Here is a 25,756-nt window from a genome sequence, read left to right on the forward strand (position 1 = left end):
CAGGCAGTCGCAGAACAGTGTGGCTTCTGGGTTCTTTCTGCGACCACAGGGAGATGACTCCGCCTTGTTTCACCCACAGAGATGCTTGTCTGGATTCTCCCTTTAAACTTGACTCACTGCTCATAGCATCCTTTGAGAGAGGTGGGAGGAATAAAAAGTTCTGGAAGGGAGTCATGACTCACTTCTCCACATGTCATTTTGGAGAGGGGAGTGTGTTTGGTGCATGGGTGGGGGGAGCAGGTAGGAAAGCATCACACGGAAGAGGTAGAAGTTTCTGGGGCTTGCACTGTGGTACCTGGGGCTGTTTCCAGCACAACTTTCATCCCAGCGCTTGGGAGGCAGAGGTAGGAGGATCGCCTTGAGTTTGAGGCCACCCTGAGACGACACAGTTCCAGGTCAGCTCTTGACTAGAGCGAGACCCTACCTCGAAAAACCAAAAAAAATAAAAAATAAAAAATAAAAATAAAAATAAAACAGAACAGAACCGCACAGGAGCGCAGTCCTCGGCAGGGTGAGGCCCAGCAGCACCTGTCCTGCGCCCGTCTCTCATGCGCTCTTCCTTCCTCCCTCACAGGCCAGCCAGCTGGGTGTGTACCGGGCCTTTGTGGACAACTACGGGGTTGCCATGGAAACAGCGGAGAAGTGTTGTCAGGCCAACGCTCAGTTTGCAGAAATCTCCGAGGTAACTGCTGAGCGGCCGCGTGGGCTTCGCCCATGCCCTCCGACCCCTCTGATGGGCTGTGGGCTCCTTGTGGGTAGAACCTGACTTAGAAACAGAAAGCGCTCCAGAGAACGGGGCTCGTCATGAACCCCAGCCCTGACTCAGACCCTGCCGGGTCAGCTCCCTCACAGGACACTGTCGTGAGTGGACACAGGCACTCTTGTTTTTGTTGTTGTTGTTGTTTTTGAGAGAGAGAGAGAGAAAATGAAAGAATTGGCATGCCAGAGCCTCAGCCATTGCAGTCAAACTCCAGAGGCTTGCGCCACCTAGTGGGCATGTGTGACCTTGCGCTTGCCTCAGCTTTTGTGCTTCTGGCTTACGTGGGATCTGGAGAGTTGGACATGGGTCCTTAGGCTTCACAGGCAAGCGCCTTAACCACTAAGCAATTCCTCCAGCCCATAGGAACAGTCTTTAAGAGTGTTCTTGCTTCCTCGAGGGCCAAGGCCTAAATTCCAGTGGTGTACTGATGTCATAGTGCATTTTTTGTTGCTGTAATAGAATACTCCAGAATACTGGGATTTTTTTATTACTATTATTTGTTTATTTGCGAGAGAGAAAGAGAGTGAGAGAATGAGCGCACCAGGGCCTCTAGCCACTGCAAATGAACTCCACGTGCGTGCACCGCTTTGTGCTTTTGTGGGTTCTGGGGAATCGAACCTGGTTCTTAGGCTTTGCAGGCAAGTGCCTTAGCACTAAGCCATCCCTCCAGCCCCAGTACTGGGATTTGTAATGAAGCTCGAGAGCATTAAGACTGACCCCTAGTAAAGTCCCCTTGCTGTGTCCTAAGGTGACAGAGAGTGTCACACAGCAGGACCAAGCAAGCAGGCGAACTCCGGCCTCTCATTCTTCTTGTAAAGCCACTGCTGCCTTCACAGCGGTCACCATCATGACCTCGTCCCAAAGACCCCAGTTTCAAACACCATGAGCACATGGGTAAGGGGATTTGGTTTCTAATACGTACATTTGTGGGGGCTGGAGAGATGGCTCAGTGATTAAAGGTGCAAAGCCTGGTGGCCTGGGCGTCGATTCCCCAGTACGCACATGAAGCCAGATGCACAGAATGGAGCACGCATCTGGAGTTGGTTTGCAGTGTGGCAAGAGGCCTGGGTGTGCCCACACTCACCCTATCTGCCTCTCTTGTACCCTCTACTCTCCCTCTCCCCCTCCTCAAATAAATAAAGATTAAAAAAAAAAAAAGTTTTGGCTGGGCGTGGTGGCACACGCCTTTAATCCCAGCACTCGGGAGGCAGAGGTAGGAGGATCGCCATGAGCTCGAGGCCACCCTGAGGCTATATTGTGAATTCCAGGTCAGCCTTAGCTAGAGTGAGACCCTACCTCTGGACGCCAAAAAAAGAGAAGTTTTGGAGGTCCTATCAAGGCACAGCAACCATGCACCTTGGCTGCCTTTTGTACCATCTCCCATCCATCCGCCTTCCAATTACAATTCTACCCCTTGTGTTGTCTCGCACGTCCTGTGGCTGACTCTCTACCCTGGGACTGGAGGCGGGGTGGGAGCCATCCTACTTGTTCCTCTTTCCCAGCCTACCTTGAGAGCCAGAAACATTGGGGCGGTAACACGGGGGTGGGGAGCTGCAGACGCACGCGGATGTGAGGGCTGCCGGCTGCTGTGCCCTCTCAGGTTTAAGGGTTGTTCGTCTCCCTGCGGGTAGGCGTTTTGCCCCCAGGGGTTGAAACCTCGGCCTGTGGAGTGGTATTAAAAAGAAGCCCTCGGGCTGGAGAGATGGCTTAGCGGTTAAGCGCTCGCCTATGAAGCCTGTGGATCCCGGTTCGAGGCTCGATTCCCCAGGTCCCACGTTAGCCAGATGCACAAGGAGGCGCACGCGTCTGGAGTTCGTTTGCAGAGGCTGGAAGCCCTGGCGCGCCCATTCTCTCTCTCTCTCTCTATCTGTCTTTCTCCCTGTGTCTGTCGCTCTCAAATAAATAAATAAAAAATGGACAAAAAAAATTAAAAAAAAAAAAAAGAAGCCCTCGAATACAGAGAGAATAAATAAGCCACTGGGGTTGGGGGTAGTGGTCAAGCCGGGACCAGAGTCCAGCCACACCACTGGGCCTCCATTTCTCTGGACAAGGCTTCCTCCTGCCTTCCCCATGCTGGCTTTCGGTGCCAGTGACGACCATGTGACATTTTCCCCTATAAGGTCCTGTTGTCACTCTTGCCCTGTGTGATTTCCCGCTGTCCAGAGCTCTGACGCCTGACTTGCCTCTTCACATCCAACTACGATTCTGGGAGGAAGGAGCACCATGTCAAACGGCAGCTTTAGAAAGAAGAAAGTAGGGCCGGAGAGACGGCTCCGCGGTTAAGGCGTTTGCCAGCAAGGCCTAAGGACCCGAGTTTGATTCCCCAGTACTCACATATAGCCAGATGCACAAGGGCGCATATGTCTGGAGTTCATTTGCAGTGGTTAGAGACCCTGCTGTGCCCATTCTCTCTCTTTCTGTTTCTGTAATAAATAAAATATTTTTCTAAAGAGGGCTGGAGAGATGGCTTAGCAGTTAAGGTGCTTGCCTGCAAAGCCAAAGGACCCAGGTTCAGTTCCCCAGGACCCACATAAGGCAGATGCAGAAGGTGGTACATCCTTCTGGAGTTTGTTTACAGTGGCTGGAGGCCCTGGCGGTGGCACCCATTCTCTCTTTCTCTCTCTCCCCTCACCCCCTCTCGCTGTCATGTAAATAAATAAAAATAGAATATGCTGGCTGTGATGGTGCATACCTTTAATCCCAGCACTCAGGAGGCAGAGGTAAGAGGATCGCTGTGAGTTCAAGGCCAGCCTGAGACTACATAGTGACTTCTAGGTCATCCTGACCTAGAGCAAGACCCTACCTGAAAAACAAAAAAAAATTAAAAATGTATATTTGAGGCCAGGCGTGGTGACACATGCCTTTAATTCCAGCACTCAGGAGGCAGAGGTAGGAGGATCATATCACCACGAGTTCAAAGACACCCTGAGACTACATAGTGAATTCCAGGTCAACCTGAGCTAAAGTGAAACCCTACCTCAAACACCCCCCCCCCAAAAAAAAGAAGGGAAAAAGAAAGAAAAAAATATATGTATATGGGGGGGGGGGAGGAATCAGAGTGAGTCCTGTGTTTCCTGCTTGGAGAAAATTGTTGACTGTCACGCCTGGGCTTTGTTCCAGGGACTTTGTGCCATTTGATCATTTTATCACAGGGGCTGGGCCTCTGTGGCCCTGATGGATCCCCTCCCATGGTGATAGTGTGAGCCACACTGTTCTTCCCAAGCCCATGAGGCACCCCACTCTCTGCTGGTCATATTTCCATAGAGCATTGGCTCTGTTCTGTCTTCTGCTTTTTTTTTTTTTTTTTGTAAATTAAATTAAATTAGCTACTCCCCACACCCTTATCAGCTGGAGTGTTGGCATAAGATTCCAAGTGACCCTGACAAATCCAAGAAATTCCTTATAGAGCAGGCTGCAGTGAAGTGGCCAAGTTTAAGTCTGTCTGAAGAGTGATCTCGCCAAGCAAGAGGGAGTCGTGGTAGGAAGACCGCTGGGAGAGGTTCCTCTGACTGCTCCGCTGGGATTCTGAGCTGAGGCTGTGAGGAGGTCGAGTGGGCCACAGGCTACCTGTGAAGCTTTCTTGGACCATCAGAATAGCACCTCTGCTAGTTTTCCCTCTGTCTTTATTTTTATTAAGATTTAAACACTTTTTAAAATTTATTTTTATTAGAGACAGGGAAGAAGGAGGGAGAATGAGAATGGACATGCCAGAGCCTCCAGCCACTGCAAACAAACTCCAGACACATGTGCCCCCTTGTGCATCTGGCTCACGTGGGACCTAGAGAATTGAACCTGGACCCTTGGGCTTCGCAGGCAAGCGCCTTAACTGCTAAGCCGTCTCTCTATCACCTCCATCCATCTTTCAAAAATGCCCCCAGAGAAGGCTGGAGAGAGGGCTTAAGCAGTTAAGGCGCTTTCCTGAGAAGCCTAAAGACCCAAGTTCAACTCAACTTCCCAGGAGCCAAGATGTACAAGGCGCATGCATCTTGAGTTTGTTTGCAGTGGCTACAGGCTCTGGCACACCCATTCTCTCTATATATATGTCTGTTTCTTCCTCTCTCTCCTCTCTCTTTCAAATAAATAAAAAGAAAATGAATCCGGGTGTGGTGGCGCATGCCTTTAAATCCCAGCACTCGGGAGGAGGTAGGAGGATCACCATGAGTTCAAGGCCACCCTGAGATTACATAGTGAATTCCAGGTCAGCCTGAGCTACAGCAAGACCCTACTTCAAAAAATAAATAAATGAAAGAAAGAAAGAAAGAAAGAAAGAAAGAAAGAAAGAAAGAAAGAAAGAAAGGGAGAAAGAAAGGGAGAAAGAAAGAAAACGAAGGGGCTGGAGAGATGGTTTAGCGGTTAAGGCATTTGCCTGCGAAGCCAAAGGACCCAGGTTCGACTCCCCAGGACCCACATAAGCCCGATGCACAAGGTGGCACACACGTGCATCTGGAGTTCATTTGCAGTGGCTGGAGGTCCTGGCGCACCAATTCTCCCCCCCCCTCAAATAAATAAATAAAAATAAAAGAAAATGAAATGAAAAGAAAAATGCCCCAGAGAAATTGGAGGTGCCGAAAGGGAGCAAAGTCAAGTTCAAGGGCGAAAGCAGCACAAGCAGGCAACGTGGTGATATAAGGGTCTGGGTCCTAGGGGGCGGAGCCAGTGTGGGGTTCAGGGGTCTCCCTAAAGTGCAGGGCAGGGAGGGATGAAGGCTCTTCACTGTCTGTGGGGCTGGTCCGGGATATGTGTGAGGCACTGTCCACTTAGGTCAGCGTTGCCCCTCGGTCTTCCGTGTGGTGCTAGGGTTAGAAGTAGGCGGCTGATGGAGTCAAGCAAGTTTGAGAAAAGCGTTTGATTAAACCAGTCTTTTTTATTTTAAAATTTTTTTAATATTTTATTTTTATTTATTTATTTGAGAGAGAAAAAGAGGCAGAGAGAGAGAGAGAGAATGGGCACATCAGGGCCTCCAAGCCACTGCAAACAAACTCCAGACGTATGCACCACATTGTGCATCTGCCTTATGTGGATCCTGGGGAATCGAACCTGGGTCCTTTGGCTTCGCAGGCAAGCGCTTTCACCGCTAAGCCATCTCTTCAGTCCTTTAAAAAAAAAATTTAATTAAACCACTCTTAAACATCGTCTCTTTAAGATAGGATTGCCAGAATTAGTTAGTGCCTGGTCCCACCTAGGAGTACATGGGTAAAGCTCCCGTCGCTCAGTCCCAAGACAGTTCCTGTCCCACAGAGGCTTGGGAGGGTGACGACAGAGTCTTGCTTCTTCCTGGGCTGTGCACGTTTGTTGCGGACATAGCTTGAGGCCATCGGGAAGGATGTTTTATCCTCAGTTACCCCGTGGTAGCTGGGACAAGTCACCCGTGCCCCTGATGCCACTCTGCTAATGATACCCTGCTCGCATCCCGGCAGTCTCGGCGCCTCGTTTATAGCAAGTGCACGTACGCATTTTAGCAAGCGCATCTTCACTCCTGAGAGAGTGCATAGGGGTAGAACCCCATGTCTGTGTAGGTGATGGTGCCCCCCACGCACACGCCCCTGCCCTTGCCCCTGCCGGGTCATCTGATGAGCAGCTCCCTGTGTGCTGTTGAGCTGCTCCAAGGAAACTGCTTTTCTCCTAGTCAGAGGTTCTCAACTAGGGATGGCTTTTGTCCCGAAGGAACACTTGGAAGTTTCTGGAAACACTTTTGGTTTTCCTGACAAGACGTTGGGGTGTAACTGCACCTATAGATGGAAGTCAGCGGATGCTGCCTGGTGGGTGTCCTGCTGCACAAAGAAACTCAGACCCGGGAATTTTTTAAATTTTATTTATTTATTTAAGAGAGCGATAGAGGGAAAGAGACAGACAACGAGAGAGAGAGAGAGAGAGAGAGAATGGGCACATCAGGGCCTCCAGCCACTACAGACAAACCCCAGATGCATGTGCCACCTTGTGCATCTGTCTTGCGTGGGTCCCGGAGAATCGAACCGAGGTCCTTTGGCTTTGCAGGCAAACGCCTTAACTGTTAAGCCGTCTCTCCAGCCCCAGGCCCAGGAATTCCTGACCCTTGGATGTCCACAGTGCTGAGGTCGTGAGACCCCGCTGCTCTGAGTGAACACCAGAGCAACTTTCGTGCTCGGCGTGGGCACGGGAGGCCCGAGTGCCTCTTGAGGTGTGCTGAGTCCGAGATCCTCTGTTGGGGCAGGAAGGCCGAGCTTTCCCCTCGAGGCTCCCGACTTACAACTCTCTGCCCCTCAGAGCTTGTCCCACCACCCCACACGTGCGTGTGCGCTTCTCTCCGCAGAACCTGAGAGCCAGAAGCAACAAGGACGCCAAGGACCTGGCCACCAAGAACTCCTTGGAAAGTGAGTTCCCTGCGCAGAAGGCTTCGTGGCTTTGTGGTGGCCATTTCCAACAGAGGGGTCGTTGCTGAAAAGAGCAGACCCCACGGCTGCTTGCGTCACTGGGTCATCTCCCGGGTTCTGGACTTTACGTAGTGATGGTGGGGAAGAGGAAGGAGCAGCTTTGGGCAGGGCAGGAAGAACAAGGTCAGAACCGGCCTGCCACCCGGGGTAGCGGCAGGAAGAGATGGAAGGAGTTAGGCACCCGTAAACCGCTGGGCACTTAGAAAGTTACTATGAGCCGGGCGCGGTGGCGCACATCTTTAGTCCCAGCACTTGGGAGGCAGAGGTAGGAGGATCGCTGTGAGTTCGAGGCCACCCTGAGATTACATAGTGAACTCCAGGTCAGCCTGGGATAGTGAGACTGTACCTTGAAGAAAAAAAAAAAAGAAAAGAAGAGAAAGAAAGAAAAGTTATTATGAAGCGTAGCCTGTTGCACATGCCTATAACCCCCGCATTCAGAAGACAAAATCAGGAGAATCATGAGTTGGAGGCCAGCCCCGGGGCAGTCATAGATTTCCATCCCAGAGCGCCCATCGGGCCAACGGCCGTCTGGTCGCTCACGCGGGCTCCTCCCCTCTTCCGGACCCAGGCCTCGCATGCGGGTCCGCTCCCAGAGCTGGACCGGGGCCGCGGACAGCCTTCGCACCAGTCTCGGCCATTAGCTCTTCTCTGATGAGCTGTTTGGTCGCTTAGGCCCAAGCAGCGACCCCAGACTCAGAAGCTCAGAGCAGGGCAGGGCGGGCCGGTGCTGTGGGCTGGTCTTCATTGCCCTGCAGGGGGGCGGGGGGGGCCGCCAGCTGATGGACGGACTGTGCTCAGGACTCGCCCTGCCTCTCTCTCCACAGCTCTGCTCTACAAGCCTGTGGACCGGGTGACAAGAAGCACACTGGTCCTTCACGTGAGTGTCCTGCACACACACACACACCCATCACCACCTCTACCACCACCGCCACCACCACCGCCACCCAGAGCCTGGCAGCTGTTGCCCAGACAGCTGCTCTCACAGTTCTCAGCTACTCTCCCTGTTTTCAGGCCCAAGCAGGGTCCTCTTACCTGAGACCCTTCACTTCTCCTGACTTAGGGTTGGTACCCATATTTTGCCCGTCTGTCACCACCTGTGCCCAGTTCTGCCTCGGCCACATGCCTTCGTTGAGGATACAGACAGGGGCAAGGAGCCTCTGCCGTCCAGGACCTCCCCGAGGGCTACTATGGGATAGGCACAGGCTCTCCAGCTACTCCCGCTGGCACGGGCAGGAAGCAGCCATCCTGTGGCCCGTGGGCGGGGACGAGCCAGTGGGGAAAGCTCACAGCCCTTTAGCGAAGTGCGTGCGCTGAGGCTCCTCGGTAGACCAGGTGGGGACCTTCGTGTGTCCCAGCCCGGAGGGTACAGCGGGAGACTTGCAGTCAGGGTCTTCTCCATACTGAGACAAAAGAAGGGGAGGAAAAAAAAGCAACCTTAATCTTGCTGTCTGAGAGACCCTATTGATATAGTATATATTTGCAGGGCCGTTGTGCATATTTTTTTAAATTTTACTTCCAGTTAACAGAAGCTGGTAATATCTCATTTCCCTTCCTGCTCTCTCCTCACTAAGGAGTTCTGCACTAAAAAAAAAAAAAAAAAAAAAAAAAAAAGGATTTGTAATATGTGACCTAACGTATGAACATCTTACTTTAATCATTCAGGGGATGTCACAGTGTACATGTTCACACCTGTTTAAAATATATTTTATTTAGTAAGTTATTTGATAGGGAGAAAGGGACAGGCAGGAAGAGAGAAAGTACGGGCACTCCAGGGCCTCCTTCCACTGCACACAGACTCCAAGTGTGAGCTCCACTTTGTGCATCTGGTTTTACATGGGTAGTGGGGAACTGAACCCAGGTTGTCTGGGTTTGCAGGCAACTGCGTTTAACTACTGAGTCATCTCCCTAGCCCTGCATGTTCACACTGTATGTTTTTTGTTTTTATTTTTTTAATTAATTAATTTATTTGCAAGCACAGAGAGATAGAGAGAAGAGAGGCATACAGGGAGATTGGGCGTAGCAGGGCCTCCAGCCGCTGCAGAGGGACTGCAGATGCATGTACTACTTTGTGCTTCTGACTTTACGTGGGTGCTTGGGAATTGAACCCCAAGCCATATGACCTTGCAAACAAGCACGTTAACAGCTGAGCCATCTCTCCCTCCCCCCACCCCTTTTTTTAAGGTAGGGTCTTGCTCTATCCCTGGAATTCACTGTGTAGTCTCAGGCTGACTTCAAACCCACAGCAATACGCCTACCTCAACCTCGCTGGTGCTGGAATTCAAGGCATGTGCTGCCACGCCTAGCCACACTTTACTTTGTCATATCATGAAGATTCTTATTTCAATTTGGCCAAAGTGGGTCTACTTGATACCTTTTCTTGAGGGGGGGAGGGTTGAGGTAGGCTCTCACTCTGGTCCAGGCTGACCTGGAATTCACTATATAGTTTCAGGGTGGCCTTGAACTCAGGCGATCCTCCTACCTCTGCCTCCTGGGTGCTGGGTTTAAAGGCGTGTGCCACCACACCTGGCTTGATTCCTTTTTAAAAACTGTAATGTTCCATGGAAGCAGATGTTGCTGACTATCCTCTCTTTAACATTTTTGAATATTTTTTTCAAGGTGGGCTCTCACTGTAGCCCAAGCTGACCTGGAACTCACTTTATAGTCCCAGGCTGGCCTGGAATTCATGATGATCCTCCTACCTCTGCCTCCTGAGTGCTGGGAATAAAGGCGTGCACCACCATGCCTGGCTTGAATTTCCTTTTTATTTATTTATTTACTTTTGAGAAAAGGATTTTCTCTATAGTCCAGGTTGATCTTGAACTCATGTTCCTCCTGCCTCAGCTTGCCAAATACTTGGATTACAGGCACGTGCGTGCCGCCATGCCTGCCCTCATAGTTTCTTACCCTGCTCTGATTAAGAGTTTTGCGATGGGGCTGGAGAAATAGCTTAGCGGTTAAGGCATTTGCCCACAAAGCCAAAGGACCCAGGTTCAATTTCCTAGTACCCCCGTAAGCCAGATGCACAAGGTGGCGCACGCATCTGGAGTTTGTTTGCAGTGTTTGCGGGAGGCCCTGGTGCGCCCGTTCTTCTCTATCTGGGTCTTCCTCTCTCTTTCTTCCCCCCTGTCAAATAATAAATAAAATATTTATAAAAAAAAGAATTCAAGGCGAGCCTGGACAACACAAAACGTTTTTGGATGGAGGGGAAGGATCACATAGCAGGCAGACCCGCTGAGATGCTGCATCCTCCATGGCTGCGGCTGGGCCAGGCGAGGGCACGTGCATAGCCGATCTTCATGGTAGGCAGGAGCCGGAAGTGTCCAGGAAGGGTGGCACGATGGGGGTTGGCCTGTCACTGCCAAGCCAAGTTCCTCCTAGCTATGCATCTTTGCAGTTGGGGTGGGAACCTAAGGGGTTTTTGTGAGCTGCTCACTTTAAACAGGGCCAAATTGCCTTCGTAGTGCAGAAGGTATCAGTATTGCTACCTGGGTCCAGAAGAGGCTGAGCTCCTCTGGAGAAAGAGGAGCCTGGAAGGCCAAGGGCTTTTCGTAGACCTTGTACAGACCAGAAGTTCTGGGCCAGGGCCATTTTTGCTCTCCAGAGGACATGTGGCACGTTTGGCCCTCACAACTGGAGATGGGAGGTGTTACGAACAAGTGCTGTGTGCAGAGGCCAGCGCCAGTGCTAAATGTCTTGGACTACCCAGAAATCCTGCCCTAGATCCTGACAGGTGGGAGCCCCCCTTGGCTGGACTGGTTGTCATGCCATCAGTACCAGTGCCTGCCACCAAGGTGGTCTTCACACAAGTACTGTACACACTTTGAGTGCAGAGGGTCTGAGGAACCCGCCGCTCTGACTTACGCCCAGTGTGTGTGTCTGTGTGTGTGTGTGTGTGTGTGTGTGTGAGAGAGAGAGAGAGAGAGAGAGAGAGAGAGACGTGTGCACGGTGCTCCGTCTAATGCTGGTGTTTCCGCTTGGAGCAGGACTTGCTGAAGCACACCCCATCCAGCCACCCCGACCATTCCCTGCTGCAGGACGCCCTCCGCATCTCGCAGAACTTCCTGTCCAGCATCAACGAGGAGATCACACCCCGCAGGCAGTCCATGACAGTGAAAAAGGGAGAGGTGAGCGTGGCTGTGGGTGCTCACGAGGCATCCTGCCTCGAACCGAGAGCTGCTCTCTAGTCCGTAGCAGATGGCCCATGTAGGAAGCACATGCCATCGTGGAACCACGACCCTGGCAGTGTGCACGATACGAGGGTGAGCCTGCATGTTCCGTGCCTGCCTTCAGCCTCAGTGACCCTCCCTCACTTGGCCACCTGTCTCTTTTCCCACTGTGTCTGTCGAGTTGTCCCAGAGCATCCCCCTTTGCTCCCTCATGCTCTGCCAGCCCAGGGTCCCCACCGGAGGTGACAGCGAGAGTACAAATACTATTTTGTCTGCCTGCTTTCTCCCTCCTGCTATTCTGCTGTTGAAAAACTATTAACACTGGGCTCGAGAGATGGCTTCGTGGTTAAGGCGCTTGCCTGTGAAGCCCAAGGACCCATGTTCAACTCTCCAGATCCCACGTAAGACATACCCACAAAGGCAAGGCAAGTACAAGGTCGCACATGCCCACTAGGTGGCGCAAGCGTATGGAATTCGATTTCAGAGGTTGAAGCTCTGGCGTGCCAATTCTCACTCTCTCTCTAAAATAAAAATAAGGGCTGAAGAGATAGCTTAGCGGTTAAGGCATTTGCCTGCAAAGCCAAAAGACCCAGGTTCGATTCGCCAGGACCCACGTAAGCCATATGCACAAGGTGGTGCACGCGTCTGGAGTTCGTTTGCAGTGGCTGGAGGCCCTGACATGCCCGTTCTCTATCTGACTTTCTCTCCCTCTTCTATCAAAGAAAATAAATTTTAAAAAATTTTAAAAATTAAAAAAAAAAAAGTTTACACTGGGCATAAGAGTTTAAGTGGGAGAAGAAAGGAGGGCCTGTTGCTAGGCCAGCGTCTTTTCAGCTAGGTGGCCTCTAGTGAGGACAGCGGAGACGCAGGCCAGGGAGCTGGCGACCAGAGTGAGTGCGAGCGTCCCTTGTCAACGGACGCTGACCCACAGCCTCCGGAGTCTCGTGCAGGGACAGGAGCTGTGCAGCCCAGCTGGACATGGGATGGGTGACTTCGGCTGCCTCTGAGCACGTCTCTGGCTCATGCGACAGGCGCTTGGTGACTCCCGGTGGCCAACCTGGCACCCAGAGTTTCTTTCCTTCCTCGTAAAGTGGCGTGCTTGGCAGGCAGGCTGCTTTGGGAACTCGCCCTCCCCGCGCTCCTTGGGAACTGGGCGCCGGACGTGCTGACCAGAGTCTGCTCAAGCGCGACGGCAAGTAAGGGGCGTGGGCCCAGTTCTCCTGGTGGGCCAAAGGAGGCGGCCTCACTCGCCAGGCTTGCCCAGGCCCTGGGTTGGGGGAGGGCAGACGTTGACTCGGGCCCTTTCCCAGAATCAGAACAGGTCTGCCCCTGGGAGATGACCCAGAGCTCACGGCTTCTCCCCTCTGGGGGTATGCTCCTTGTCTTTTTTTTCACTATTTTATTCATTTATAGGAGAAGGGAGGGGATGGGCATGCCAGGTCCTCCAGCCACTGCAAATGAACTCCAGACACGTGCACCATCTTGTGCATCTGGCTTTACGTGGGTCCTGGGGACTCAAACCTGGGTCCTTTGGCTTTGCAGACTAGCGCCTTAACTGCTAAGCCATCCCTCCAGCCCCTGTTCCTAGTCTTTATGTAACCCGAACCCCCCCCCCCCACTAGCACCTCGGCCCTGTGTGTCAGCTACTCAGTCATCACCAGACCCCCTGACGGCAGACGTGGGTCCCTGGAGGGGTAGCAGCGATGAGCTTTGCCGAGGCTCTTGTCCGGAGGCCAGCACCCAGGAGATGGGGGAGGAGGGTGTTTCCTGGAGCCAACAGTGGCCTCTGGTCCTGCTTCTCACTTAGGGCCACTGAAGGAGAGCAGAGCCCACCGTGGCCTCCTCTCCGACAGCCCACAAGCCCTCACTAGATCTTAGTGTGTGTCTGGGAGACCCCGTGCGTCACTTGGATGGGTGCTGCGCTCAGCCCTCCCTGCTGGGTCTGCTGTAGCCGTTCAGTGTGAGAGCTCGGACCGCCTCGGAGACAACTGCGTGAGCCTCTTTCCCCGGGGCCAAGTCAGCTCCCGATTGGGGTCCCCACCCAGAAATATTTGGATCATCGGACTTCTCTGCCTCAGGCAATGAAGGGAAATAAGATGTCACCGGGGAGTTGGCAACTAGGCGCTGTCCTCGCATCTGTCGATGGGCCTGGTTCGGGGCCATCGTGGCTCAGGTTTACTGAGAGGGAAAGTATGTAGGGGCCAGGTGATTGATGAGGGTAAGAGACTTCCTGTGCCCTTTCTGGCACGTAGCCCTGAAGGGGCATTTGCTCATTGAGGAGGGGCCACTTGGGTACCTCAGTTGCGAAGGGAGAGAAGTCCATTGAGCTCTGAAAGGTTGTGACACCCACCCCTCTATCCAGTGCGGTCCACCTTTAGTGCCCCAGGACAGGCTAAGCCAGGATGACAGCCAGGTGCCCACCCTTGTGCCCACTGACCCCCAGATTGGAGCAGACATTGCTAATCACTTGTAGCCTGGGCATCCAGAGCCCCAGCAGCAGATGCGCAGTGCTGATGAGTAGAAAGGGTGCCAGGCGGGCAGGCTTCCATGCCAGCTCAGATCCTCACCCACTGCTTGCCGTGCCAGGCTGATTTGGGAATCCCCTTTTCTGCCTTGGGCATCTGTGTTGTCCGAGGGCAGGGACTTGGGGCCTGTGGCTCCTCCACTGTGCTATTGTGAGGTCACAAGGGTTTCATGACCTTTCATACAGATAGCCTTAATGTGAAAGGTGACGACTTACCCATCTGTTGGCTGTTACCAGCCAGGAAAGAATCCACTGGCCTCCCAGAGAGGGGAGAGCTTCAGTCTGAGTCCGTTAGAACTGGCAGCTGAGGGAGGGCCTGAGTTGTAGAAACATCCATCTTACCAGATATGGTAACCGTACTTGTAAAGCTTAAGAACTCAAGGCTAGGGCTGGAGAGGTAGCTTAGAGGTTAAGGCTGTTGCCAGCAAAGCCAAAGGACCCAGGTTAGATTCCACAGGGCCCATGCAAGCGAGGTACACAAGGTGGCACATGCATCTGGAGTTTGTTTGCAATAGCTGAAGGCCCTGGTATGCTCGCTCGCTAGCTCTCTCTCTCTCTCTCTCAAATAATTTCTTTTTAATTTAAAAAGAACTCAAGGTTAACCTTGGCTACATGAGACCTTGTCTCAAAAATACCCTCCCAAATAAAAACCGCAAGAAATACAGTTGTAAGTAGTACTTTACCTACTGTCCAGCCTGCTTCCCTCTTGCAGGGTACTCAACCAACTATTCTTCCTTAAAAAAAAAGTAGAAGGGCTGGTGAAATGGCTTAGCAGTTAAGACGTTTGCCTGTGAAACCTAAGCACCCCCGTTTGATTCCCCAGCACCCACATTACCCAGATGCACATGCATCTGGAATTTGTTTGCAATGGCTGGAGGCCCTGGCGTGCCCATTCCCTCTCTCTCTCCCTCGTTCAAATAAATGAATAAATAAATTATAAATAATTTTAAAAAAAAGAAGCCCTTGGGCTGGAGAGATGGCTTAGTGGTTAAGCACTTGCCTGTGAAGCCTAAGGACCCTGGTTCGAGGCTCGGTTCCCCAGGTCCCACGTTAGCCAGATGCACAAGGGGGCGCACACGTCTGGAGTTCGTTTGCAGAGGCTGGAAGCCCTGGCGCGCCCATTCTCTCTCTCTCCCTCTACCTGTCTTTCTGTCTGTGTCTGTCGCTCTCAAATAAATAAATAAATAAAAATTAAAAAAAAAAAAGAAGCTCTTACTTTTACCCTTACATCCATCTCTTACTTTGTTACGTCATATTGAGTAGCAAGTTTCCCAGGGGAAGAAGGGAGCCTGACCTCAGAGTTGTCAATGTGACTCTGTGGGCTCAGGAGCCTTCTCCCTTTTACAGATGACGTTGGTAGTTACGAGGGTGGGGGATGTGCCTTTTAACTTGTTGTCCTCCCTCACTGGCTGGAGCCAACCCCTGCTTCTTTGCTGAGGGTGTGTCGGGGTGGAGCTGGGGGTCTGATTCTGGCTTCCCTGGTGGTTTGGTAGCCTGTCGCCACCGGTTCATCCTGGGTAAGTCACAGTCAGGTGGAGAGACCCAGGTGTGAGCCTAAGACAGGACCAACAGCCCCGTCTCCAACCCCAGCATAGCTTATATAGTATCTTCATTCTTTTTTTTTAAATTTTAATCATTTACGTATTTGAGAGAGAGGGAGAATGAGAATGGGTGCACCAGAGCCTCTAGCCACTGCAAACAAACTCCAGACGCCACCTTGTCTACATGGGTACTGGGGAATCGAACCTGGGTCCTTAGGTCTTGCAGGCAAGTGCCTTAACCACTAAGCCATCTCTCTAGCCCCAGTATCTTTACTCTTATCAGCCAGGTCCCCTGGCTCCAGAGCTGGGGCCCTTTTCAGAAGTGCCTGGGCGGCATTACAGATGGCCTCCCTGACTCACGGTGGCCAGCAGCTGCCCTGGCAGGCCCGTGCGCACACCTGGCCGGGGCTGTGAACAGGAGGAATTGCGAGGGGCGGGCGAGCTGCCCCCTTCAGCCCCTGGAGCAAAGGATCCTATGGACACGTTTTCCTTCCAGGCCATGGTCCTATGGGCTCGGTGCATAGGCGCTCACTTGTTTAAGTGAACTAATGTCACAGTTAGATAACTGAATCCCTGCTGCTGGGTTAGTTCCTCCTGTCTGCTCTGACTCTCTGCTGTGTGCTGTTAGAGCTTGGAAGCGCGTGGGATGATCCTGGTCCCTGGTGGGGGAAGGCAGGCGGTGGTGCTGAACAGGTATTGCAGGAATGAGGGCCTCCGGGCTCTGTCTCCACCCACTCTTCTCATCCACTTCCTGCTTCCCGCTCCTCTGCTAGGCTCAGGTTCCCTTCCTGGATGTTTGGAGAGCCTGTTTTCTCAGGGCTCAGAGGCCCTCCTTCCTGGTTGCTAGATGTTTGTTAAGAGTGGAGCTGTCCATCCCCAGGAAGGCCTTAGAGGCAGATTCGGGGCTGGGGAGATGGCTCAGTGGTTTAAAATGCTTGCTTGCTTGCAAAGCCTGATGTCCTGAGTTCTATTCCCTGGTACCCATGTAAATGCCAGATGCACCAAGTGGTGCATGCATCTGAAGTTTGTTTAAGCAGCCTCTCACACCTCTCTCCCCACCCCCTGCTCCCCCCACTGGTCAAACAAAATAAATATATTTTTTTAAAGTTCTATGTAGTAATTCCCCCACAAGGGCAGCTCTGGTATCTGGGGGAGGTCCTGGTAAAAGAACTGCAACTGCTATGTGTCCAGCGCCAAATGACAAGGATCCTGCTCATGTGGTCGCTGCTTGCCTGCTCCTGAAACGGAGCCACGGAGTCCGGCGCAGCGCAGGAACCTGAGATGTCAGGGCTGGCCGGGAAGTGCGGGGCTGGGGAGTCCCATGCTTGCCTTTGAAGCTTCTCATAGAAAAAGTTAACATAGAACTGGTGAGGGTTTAAGGGCTGGAGAGATGGCTTAGTGGCCAAGGCGTTCGCCTGCAAAGCCAGAGGACCTAGGTTCGATACCCCAGGATTCACTATAAGCCAGATGCACAAGTTGGCGCATGCATCTGGAATTTGTTTACAGCAGCTAAAGGCCCTTGGCGTGCCCTTTCTTTCTATCTGCCTCTTCACCTCTCTCTCTCTCCCTCTCTCAAATAAATAATTTTTTTAAAAAAGTTTAAGTGGTGAGGACTTAAGTAACTGTAATGATATCAAAGATACAGTCCAGAGCACATTGTGTCTGCCCCTTGCATGAGGTCGGGGAGCAATGAGTCCCAGGGGACTCCTGTCTGAGCTTTGCTGACCTGAGGCTTCTGAGCTGAGCTTAGGGTTCCCTCTGCTGGTGATTACAAGAAGTTCAGTCCCTTTGATGGGAAAAAGTGCAGTTTCCCTGTGTTTGCTTCACAGAGACCTCTCCCCCTAGGGTGTGTGGGTTTCAGCGATGTCCCTGCTGAGAATTTAGTCCACGTAGACCCCAGTCCCAGAACCCTGCCCTTCCGTCCGGTACAGTCCCTTGGCCCTCCATTACCACACAGATGCCTCCCCGAATGCACACCATCTCCAGCTTCCTGTGGCTGACATCACCCAGACAGGCCATCTGCCCTGGGCACGGCAGCGTGTGGGTGAAGGGATGATGAGTCATAGCCTTGGCATGCTGGCAGCCTTCTTGCCCTTCACTTAGGAACACCAGCAGCTCCCACAAGGAAAGAGTCGGCTGCCCTGTACCAGCGGTCAGCTGGCTGTCCTGGGCTGAGGCAGCAGGGTGTGCTCTCCACGCCCCCGAGTGCTGGGGGCTTGTCCCAGGCTCCGGGGACGGGGGGCTCTCCTGCAGGCGGAGCGGACCCAGGCCGGCTCCCTTGCTGGAGAGACGGTGGGCTTCCCTGTCCTCTGTTGCACGTGCCAGACCCCCAGATCCTTCCTGGCCATCTCTGCAGGGCCTTCCTAAAGCTCAGAGCTCCCCAGCGCTTGCCGGCTTCTGAGAGATCATCGCGTGCGTCGTTTGCTTATGCGTCCTCAGTCTGCGAAATGGGTGCAGGGACCCGCAGAGTGCTGTGGGGATAAAATCTGAGCATCCAGGGCTGGAGAGATGGCTTAGCGGTTAAGCACTTGCCTGTGAAGCCTAAGGACCATGGTTCAAGGCTCGATTCCCCAGGACCCACGTTAGCCAGATACACAAGGGGGCGCACACATGTAGAGTTCATTTGCAGTGGCTCGAGGCCCTGGCATGCCCATTCTCTCTCTCCCTCCCTCCCTCCCTTTCTCTTTCTGCCTCTTTCTGTCTGTTGCTCTCAAATAAAATAAAAATAAACAAAAAAAAAATCTGAGCATCCAGGCAGCATGCTTACACAGCGGCACGCATGAGCATGTCTCACGGCGTCAGCCCCTCGGCCTCACCTTCACCTGGCACGGTGCCAATTCTGGGTCTCAGGCTACCACTCCAAAGGGGTCCTGACCACCCCTCCCCCTTTTGTGTCCTCAAGGTAGGGTCTTACTCTAGTCCAGGCTAGCCTCAAACTCACAACAATCCTCCTAACCTCTCTACCTCCCAAGTGCTGGGGCCTGCCTGGTCTGGCCACCCTTTTATTCATTCATTTACTTACTTACTTTATAAGCGAGAGAGAGAATGGGCACATCAGGGCCTCTAGCCACTGCAAACAAACTCCATATGCATGTGCTACTTTGTGTATCTGTAGGTATTGGGGAATTGAACCTGGGTCTTTAGGTTTCGCAGGCAAGCGCCTTAACCACTAAGCCATCTTCTTCAGCCCTCTGGCCACCCTTTTTAAAGGGGGTTCTGTCGCCTTTCTTACAGCAGGCCAGTTTCTTGGCTGTATGTGTCCTTTCCTAGGTACCAGGCTCTCCCTCTTCTTCAGGCCAAGAAGCTCAGAAAAGTTGATTGAGGGCTGAAGAGATAGCTTACTTGTTAAAGCATTTGTCTGCAAAGCAGAAGGACCTAAGTTCAATTCCCCAAGACCCATGTAAACCAGTTGCACGAGATGGCACATGTGTCTGGAGTTCCTCTGCAGCAGCTGAAAAGGCCCTGGAGCACCCATTCTCTCTCTATCTGCTTCTCCTCTGTCTCTCAAACAAATAAGTAAATAAAAAATTTTAAAAATATATTTTTTAAAAGAGTTGACTGAAACAAGAAAGTTATGTATACCCCCATTTGTTAGATGAACAGGGTTAGAAAATTCTGGAAAGTGAATCTGTAGGTTGGATATGGAGGAAGTGAAAAACTACGGGAGAAAGTTTTTAGGACAGCTTCCTCCTCCTGAGCTGGGGTGGCCCGGTGACCCACTTCCCGCCTTAGCTGTTCCTGACTTGTCTTCCCCACAGCACCGGCAGCTGCTGAAGGACAGCTTCATGGTGGAGCTGGTGGAGGGCGCCCGCAAGCTGCGGCACATCTTCCTGTTCACCGACCTGCTGCTTTGCACCAAGCTCAAGAAACAGAGTGGAGGGTGAGTGGCCTCCATCCACCGCAGGCCCCTCGCGATGCAGGGGGAGGGCGGGGTCTCCGAGGGACGTGAACAGCAACGTGGCTGGGCTTCCGGTCTTGACATTGTTCTCACCTGGGCACAATGCTAGGCTCCAGGTCGAGGTCATCGCTAAGAACCTGGAGGTGTCCCTGGGCAGATCAGTGACTCCGCCTTGGCTCCTGTAGTGATGGGCCGACCCGATCATGACTCACACATGAGGTTGAGACATGAGTGTCGGCCCAGGGGGCTGCTGCACACCCCCCTGGTTGGAACGGAGCCAAGAGAGTCATGTTGAAATGGACCAGAACTGGGCTCTTCTACACGTGCCTGCTGGTTTTATGCAAGGAAATTTAATCAGTTCCCCCAAAAGAGAGCCTCCACTCCCTACTGTTGCAGGCAGGTTCGCATTGCTGGTAGAAATCACCTGACCAAGAGCAGCTTGTGGGAAAAAGAGGTTTATTTTGGCTTATAGGCTCGAGGGGAAGCTCAACGATGGCAGGGGAAATGATGGCATGAGCAGAGGGTGGACATCACCCCCCTGGCCAACATAAGGTGGACAATAGCAACAGGAGACTGTGCCAAACACTGGCATGGGAAAACTGGCTATAATACCCATAAGCCTGCCCCCAACAATACACTGCCTCCAGAGGCATTAATTCCCAAATCTCCATCAGCATTCAGAACACTCAAGTTTATGGGGGGCACCTGAATCAAACCACCACACCTACCTCTCAAGTGAAGTGATTATCCCAGGTAGATTCACGGGCCCCTCACACTGCAGCTCTCAACCTCAGTCCTGCTTGTTTCACGGGTGTCTTGCTGTATTCCCATGAGAGCCACCACCATTAGGGTTGGCACAGGATAAGGAGATCCAGCGCCCAATGCCTTGATGCCTGGAGTCACTTATGTAGAATATATATTCCCAGTTATGTAGAATATATATTCCCAGGAATCTGAGGTTTGGGCTACTGGTGTCTGCTGACAGCCCTGCCTGTCACATGGAATACATGCTAGGTTTTTGTGTTTTTTTTTTTTTTTTAATTTTTTTTTATTTATTTATTTGAGAGCGACAGACAGAGAGAGAAAGACGGATAGAGGGAGAGAGAGAGAATGGGCGCGCCAGGGCTTCCAGCCTCTGCAAACGAACTCCTGACGCGTGCGCCCCCTTGTGCATCTGGCTAACGTGGGACCTGGGGAACCGAGCCTCGAACCGGGGTCCTTAGGCTTCACAGGCAAGCGCTTAACCGCTAAGCCATCTCTCCAGCCCTGTGGGTTTTTTTTTTTAATTTTTTTTTTTTGTTTGTTTGTTTTATTTGATTTGGTTTTTTTTTTTTTTTTTTTTTTGGTTTTACGAGGTAGGGTCTCACTCTAGCTCAGGCTGACCTGGAATTAACTCTGTCATCTCAGGGTGGCCTTGAACTCATGTCAATCCTCCTACCTCTGCCTCCCGAGTGCTGGGATTAAAGGCGTGCGCCACCACGCCCGGCTGTTTGTTTTATTTGAGAGTGACTGAGAAAAAGAGGTGGAGAGAGAGAGAGATTGGGTGTGCCAGGGCCTCCAGCCACAGCAAACGAATTCCAGACACGTGTGCCCCCTTGTGCATCTGGCTAACGTGGGTCCTGGGGAATTGAGCCTCGAACTGGGGTCCTTAGGCTTCACAGGCAAGCACTTAACCACTACGCCATCTCTCCAGCCCCCCCCCCCTTTTTTTAATTCAAGGTAAGGTCTCACTCTAGCCCAGGCTGACCTGAAATTCACTGTATAGTCTCAGGCTGGCCTTGAACTCAGAGTGATCCTCTTACCTCTGCCTCCTGGGTGCTGGTATTAAAGGTGTGTGCCACCATGCCCAGCTTGGTTTTCTTTTCCTTTCTTTTTTTGAGGCAAGCCCAGTAGACTGTACTCCGCCCCCTTTTTATGAGAGAGAAAGAGAAAATTGGTGCACCAGGGCATCCAGCCACTGCTATTGAACTCCAGACGTGTGTGCCCCCATGTGTTCATGTGTGGCCTTGCACACTTGCATTAATGTGCGTCTGGCTTACATGAGACCTGGAGAGGTGAACACGGGTGGGTCCTTAGGCTTCACAGGCCAGTTCCTTAACCACTGAGCCATTTCTCCAGCCCTTGATTTTTATTGTTAATATATGTATTTTTTTCATTTATTTGAGAGAGACAATATATGGTTGTACCAGGGCATCCTGCCATTGCAAACAAACTCCAGACGCATGTGTCCCTCCGTATCTGGCTTGACGTGGGTGCTGGGGAATCGAGCGCAGGCTGTTGGGCTTTACAAGCAAGCGTGTTTAACCGCTGAGCCACCTCCAGCCCCACGCGCGGTGTCTCAGGCCGGGCAAACCGCACAGCAGCGCCACGGCTGGGGCTCTGAGACCGGGCAGCTCTCGAAAGTGGTGATGCCAGCAGAAGCAGGTACTTGGGGTACTGACGCTCTTCCCCCTTCCCCGCCCAGCAAAGCCCAGCAGTATGACTGCAAATGGTACATTCCGCTCACGGACCTCAGCTTCCAGATGGTGGATGAGTCAGAAGCAGCGCCCAACATCCCTCTGGTGCCAGACGAGGAGCTGGATGCCTTGAAGATCAAAATCTCCCAGATCAAGAGCGACATCCAGAGAGAAAAGGTAGGGGCTAGTGAGCGCCTGGCCCTGCGTGGGCCCGGGTCGGCGTCAGCGGGCCCCCACAAACCAAGCGGGCACCCGCTCCCTACAGGTGGTCTTCACAACCTGGGATCCCCCCCCACACACACGAGCCCCTGGCTCTTGAGAGCACAGGGCATCTGGTCACAGCTGGGAGCTGGGTTGAATTGAGAGTTTCTAGCTCGATTTGGGTTCTCATATCAGAGCTGCTAGCAGCCTGGCGCTGATGAGAACTGAGAGGTGTGTTAGCCGGCTTGTTCCCAGGATGCCTGTTGCACGATACTTCTCTTTCCTGGACAATGGCCCAGTGCTCAGCTGTCTGGCCTATGACCAGAGACCCTCAAGTGGAAGGCTTGTTTACACAGCACGTGCCTTGGTTCTTTTCTCTAAAGCCATGTCCAATTTATTTATTTTTTTTAAGATTTATTTTATTTATTTATTTTCTAAAATATTTCATATTTATTTTATTATTTATTTGAGAGAGGGAAAGAAGCAGAGTGAGAAGAGAGAGAGATGGGTGTTCCAGGGCTCCTAATCACTGCAAATGAACTCCAGATGTGTGCGCCACCTTGTGCATCTGGCTTATGTAGGTTCTGGGGAAATGAACTGAGGTCCTTTGGCTTTGTGGGCAAGTGCCTTAACCACTAAGCTATCTCTCCAGCCCCTGTTTTTATTTATTTATTTAGTAGAGACAGACAGAGAGAGAGAGAGAGAGAATGGGCACACCAGGACCTCTAGCCACTGCAAACAAACTCCAGACGCACACACCACCATGTGCATCTGGCTTACGTGGGACCTGGAGAAGCGAACATGGGTCCTTCGGCTTCGCAGGCATGCGCCTTAACCATTGACCCATCTCTCCAGCCCAGCCATGTCCAGTTTAAGCCTGCCTGAGCATGATGTTGGGAGCCTAACCTGCAACCTCCTGTCTTCCGTCCTCTCATCCTCCCTCTGCCTCAGCCCCGTACCTAAGGAAAACTCGGCCTGGGGAGACTGCTGATTCTCCTTGTGGGAGATGTCAGTTCAGGCCACCATCACGATAGGAAACAAGTTGACAGATGACTATCGTTACTTCAGATCCTGGGCAGGGAGGGTTCAGGATGGCAGGAGCCCGGCCCTCCACCCCAGGTCTCACAGTAGGAATGAAAGGTCACGTGGAGAAAGGGTGCCTCTGGGAACTGGGGCTGAGGTTTGTTTGCCCAGGCATGGTGGCTTCAGAAAAAATTCCCACAGGGTATTCCCATCTAGGTCCTGGCGATGGTTATCTGAACTCACTAACATCCCCCCACCCACCTACACATGCGTGCAAACACACACACATGCACTCCCAGAAGCTCGATGCTAGACACACTGAGGTCAGGGAGGGGCTGATGGGCCCCCCAGCCCCTGAACCCATTGTCCAGGTTTGGAAAAGCTAAAGGCTCCTGCTCTGCACTGAGAAGAGGAGGGACTGATTCCTCTGGGGAAAAGCGTAGAGAGCATGTCACCAGTTTATACTGGGCCTTGACCCCCACAGGAAAAGCAGTGTGTCCTCAAAAGGCCACTGGAAGCTGGGCGTGGTGATGCACACGCCTTTAATCCCAGCACTCGGGAGGCAGAGGCAGGATCACTGTGATTTCAAGGCCATCCTGAGACTACAGAGTGAGTTCCAAGCATCTCAGCACTTGGGAGGCAGAGGCAAGATCAGTGATTTCGAGGCATCCTGGGACTACAGAATAAGTTCCAAGTCAGCCTGGGCTAGATTGAGACCCTGCCTCAAAAAAAAAAAAAAAAGCCACCAACAAGAGCTGGCCAAGGTCCTGGGCTCTGCTGAGCAGACATATGGGATTTCTGTCATCTGTGAGCCCAGAACAGGGGGACAGGGCCTCCGGAGGACTAGGAGCAGGTGACCCTGGCTCCAGATGGAAAGGCAGGGCTCTTCTCTCTGCGCAGAAAGCAAACAAGGCCAGCAAGGCCCTGGAGAGGCTGAGGAAGAAGCTGTCGGAACAGGAGTCTCTGCTGCTGCTCATGTCCCCCAGCATGGCCTTCCGGGTGCAGAGCCGCAACGGCAAGGTGAGTCCGCCGTCCCGTCCCCTCATCACCCTGCAGCTGTTTGCAGCCCGGGCTGTGCTTTTGACCAGCCCCATGTTGCCATCTGTGGTCCAGCTCACGTAGAACCTTCACAAGACAGCCCTTCCCCCTCCGGGAGCTTTCCTGCGCTGAGAGAGACCCGGGCAGCGTGGCGCCTGCAGAGGACTCGTGTCCCTGTGGCTGGGCGGCTGAGTGACAGCTGGCTCAGCTCTTACACTTGGGAAGCAGCAGGGTCACCAGGAAGCAGTTTTGGCAGATGACCTTGTTACCACCCGGGGACGTTTAAGGACCAGAAGGATACATTCTCTTCTGGTCTAGATCTTGGTGCCATCTGCAGCCTGCGTCTCTCTCCCTCTGTGCCACATGCCCCTGTCAACGTGTAGAGTGGCAGGGAGTGTCCCATGTGGACTTAGTGTCTGGGTTCTAGCATGGACTTAAGAATTGCACGCAGAATGCTGAATTGGCATCAGCCCCCGCCCCCCATCATGGAAGGACCCTATCTAATAATTCTTCCACGTCCTTAGTGTCGGTCCTTGGCCCAGGCATTCCAGAGGAGGCTAATGCCAGAGGCGAGCCCACACGGTGCCAAGCCCAAGGGTAGCAGCGGGAGTGAGCTAGAAACAGCCGAGCCAGTCTGTGAGCCCAAGGGGCCGCTGGCACACGTGGGCCAGCGGGAGAAGGCGCAGAGCCCGTCTCAGGCTTGGCTCCTGGGCCCGCTGGGCGCCGGCTGTGCCGGGGCACAGATGACCGGGTGCGCCTCTCTCCTCGCCCTCTGCAGAGCTACACGTTCCTGATTTCCTCAGACTACGAGCGTGCAGAGTGGAGAGAGCACATTCGGGAGCAGCAGAAGAAATGTGAGTGGTCAGGGACGGACAGACTCCTGAGGACGGCTCCCGCGACTCTCCACCTTTCTGTTCCTTTCTCCTTCCCTTCTTGGTGTCCTTCCTCCTCTCCCTCTCCACGCTTCTCCCCTCTCCTCTCCTTTCTTAGCCAAACGAAGCGTGACACAGAACCCTAATTCAACAAGTGTGGCAGAAGACCCTGGTCACCTTGTGCCTCCGATCCACCTTGCCCTCTAGGTTCTGCGCCTGAGACGAGAATTCCCTGCCATGGCTGCTGCTCCCTGTTCCCACCCACGCCCCTGACACCTGCTTCAGCCAGGCCCTTCCTGCACCACCCCCAGGCTCCTGGCCCTTGCCTGCCCACCTGCCGCCACCTGCGCCTCCGGGGCTTTGTTGCCCATTCCCAGCAAGTGCTTAGGTTTGGGGGCCTTTGGCTGGACCCACCCAGCCACCCGCTGTGTCCTCTGTCTGTCCTGCCTCCTCAAGATGGGACAGTCAGTTCTGCCTGTAATGGTCCTTCCTTCTGCCAGTGGCCCTTTTCCTTGTCAGGAGCCTCCCTGCCCCCCCCCACACACACACACCCTCTGGTGCCAGAGCAGTGTAAGGAGGAGGCAGGCGGGCCTCCTAGCCCCGAGTCCGCAGACCACAGCCCCCCAGCTCCCTCTTGGCCCATTGCAGCGGGAGTCAGGCCAAGAACCGTGCCCCAAGAGACCTGGTCCTGCTACAGCGGCAGCTCAGCTCTCGAAGCAGTTTTGGCCCAGTTTCCGCACACTGAGCTTGGGGGCTCTGCGTGCCTCTGACCAGGTCTCAACTCCCGTCCCTTAGCTCATTCCACACCAGGCCCTCTAGTCACGGCAAACAAACTCCAGACGCATGCGCCCTCTTGTGCAGCTGGTT

The 25,756-nt window shown here is 52.9% G+C and overlaps 1 protein-coding gene across 2 annotated transcripts in view; it reads left to right on the top strand.

The window, feature by feature from the left end:
- The window catches only part of Bcr (BCR activator of RhoGEF and GTPase), a 133,564-nt gene that overhangs the window by 78,473 nt on the left and 29,335 nt on the right, over nt 1-25,756 (top strand). For both annotated transcript variants that reach the window (XM_004672786.2, XM_045132318.1), the window contains 8 exons: nt 575-682; nt 7,050-7,110; nt 7,995-8,047; nt 11,154-11,294; nt 19,160-19,281; nt 21,764-21,932; nt 23,880-23,999; nt 24,796-24,871. In XM_004672786.2, coding sequence (XP_004672843.1) covers nt 575-682; nt 7,050-7,110; nt 7,995-8,047; nt 11,154-11,294; nt 19,160-19,281; nt 21,764-21,932; nt 23,880-23,999; nt 24,796-24,871 — 850 coding nt within the window. The remainder of the gene's footprint in view (nt 1-574; nt 683-7,049; nt 7,111-7,994; nt 8,048-11,153; nt 11,295-19,159; nt 19,282-21,763; nt 21,933-23,879; nt 24,000-24,795; nt 24,872-25,756) is intronic.

This window comes from Jaculus jaculus, chromosome 13, assembly GCF_020740685.1.
Source record: "Jaculus jaculus isolate mJacJac1 chromosome 13, mJacJac1.mat.Y.cur, whole genome shotgun sequence".
Classification (NCBI taxonomy): domain Eukaryota; kingdom Metazoa; phylum Chordata; class Mammalia; order Rodentia; family Dipodidae; genus Jaculus; species Jaculus jaculus.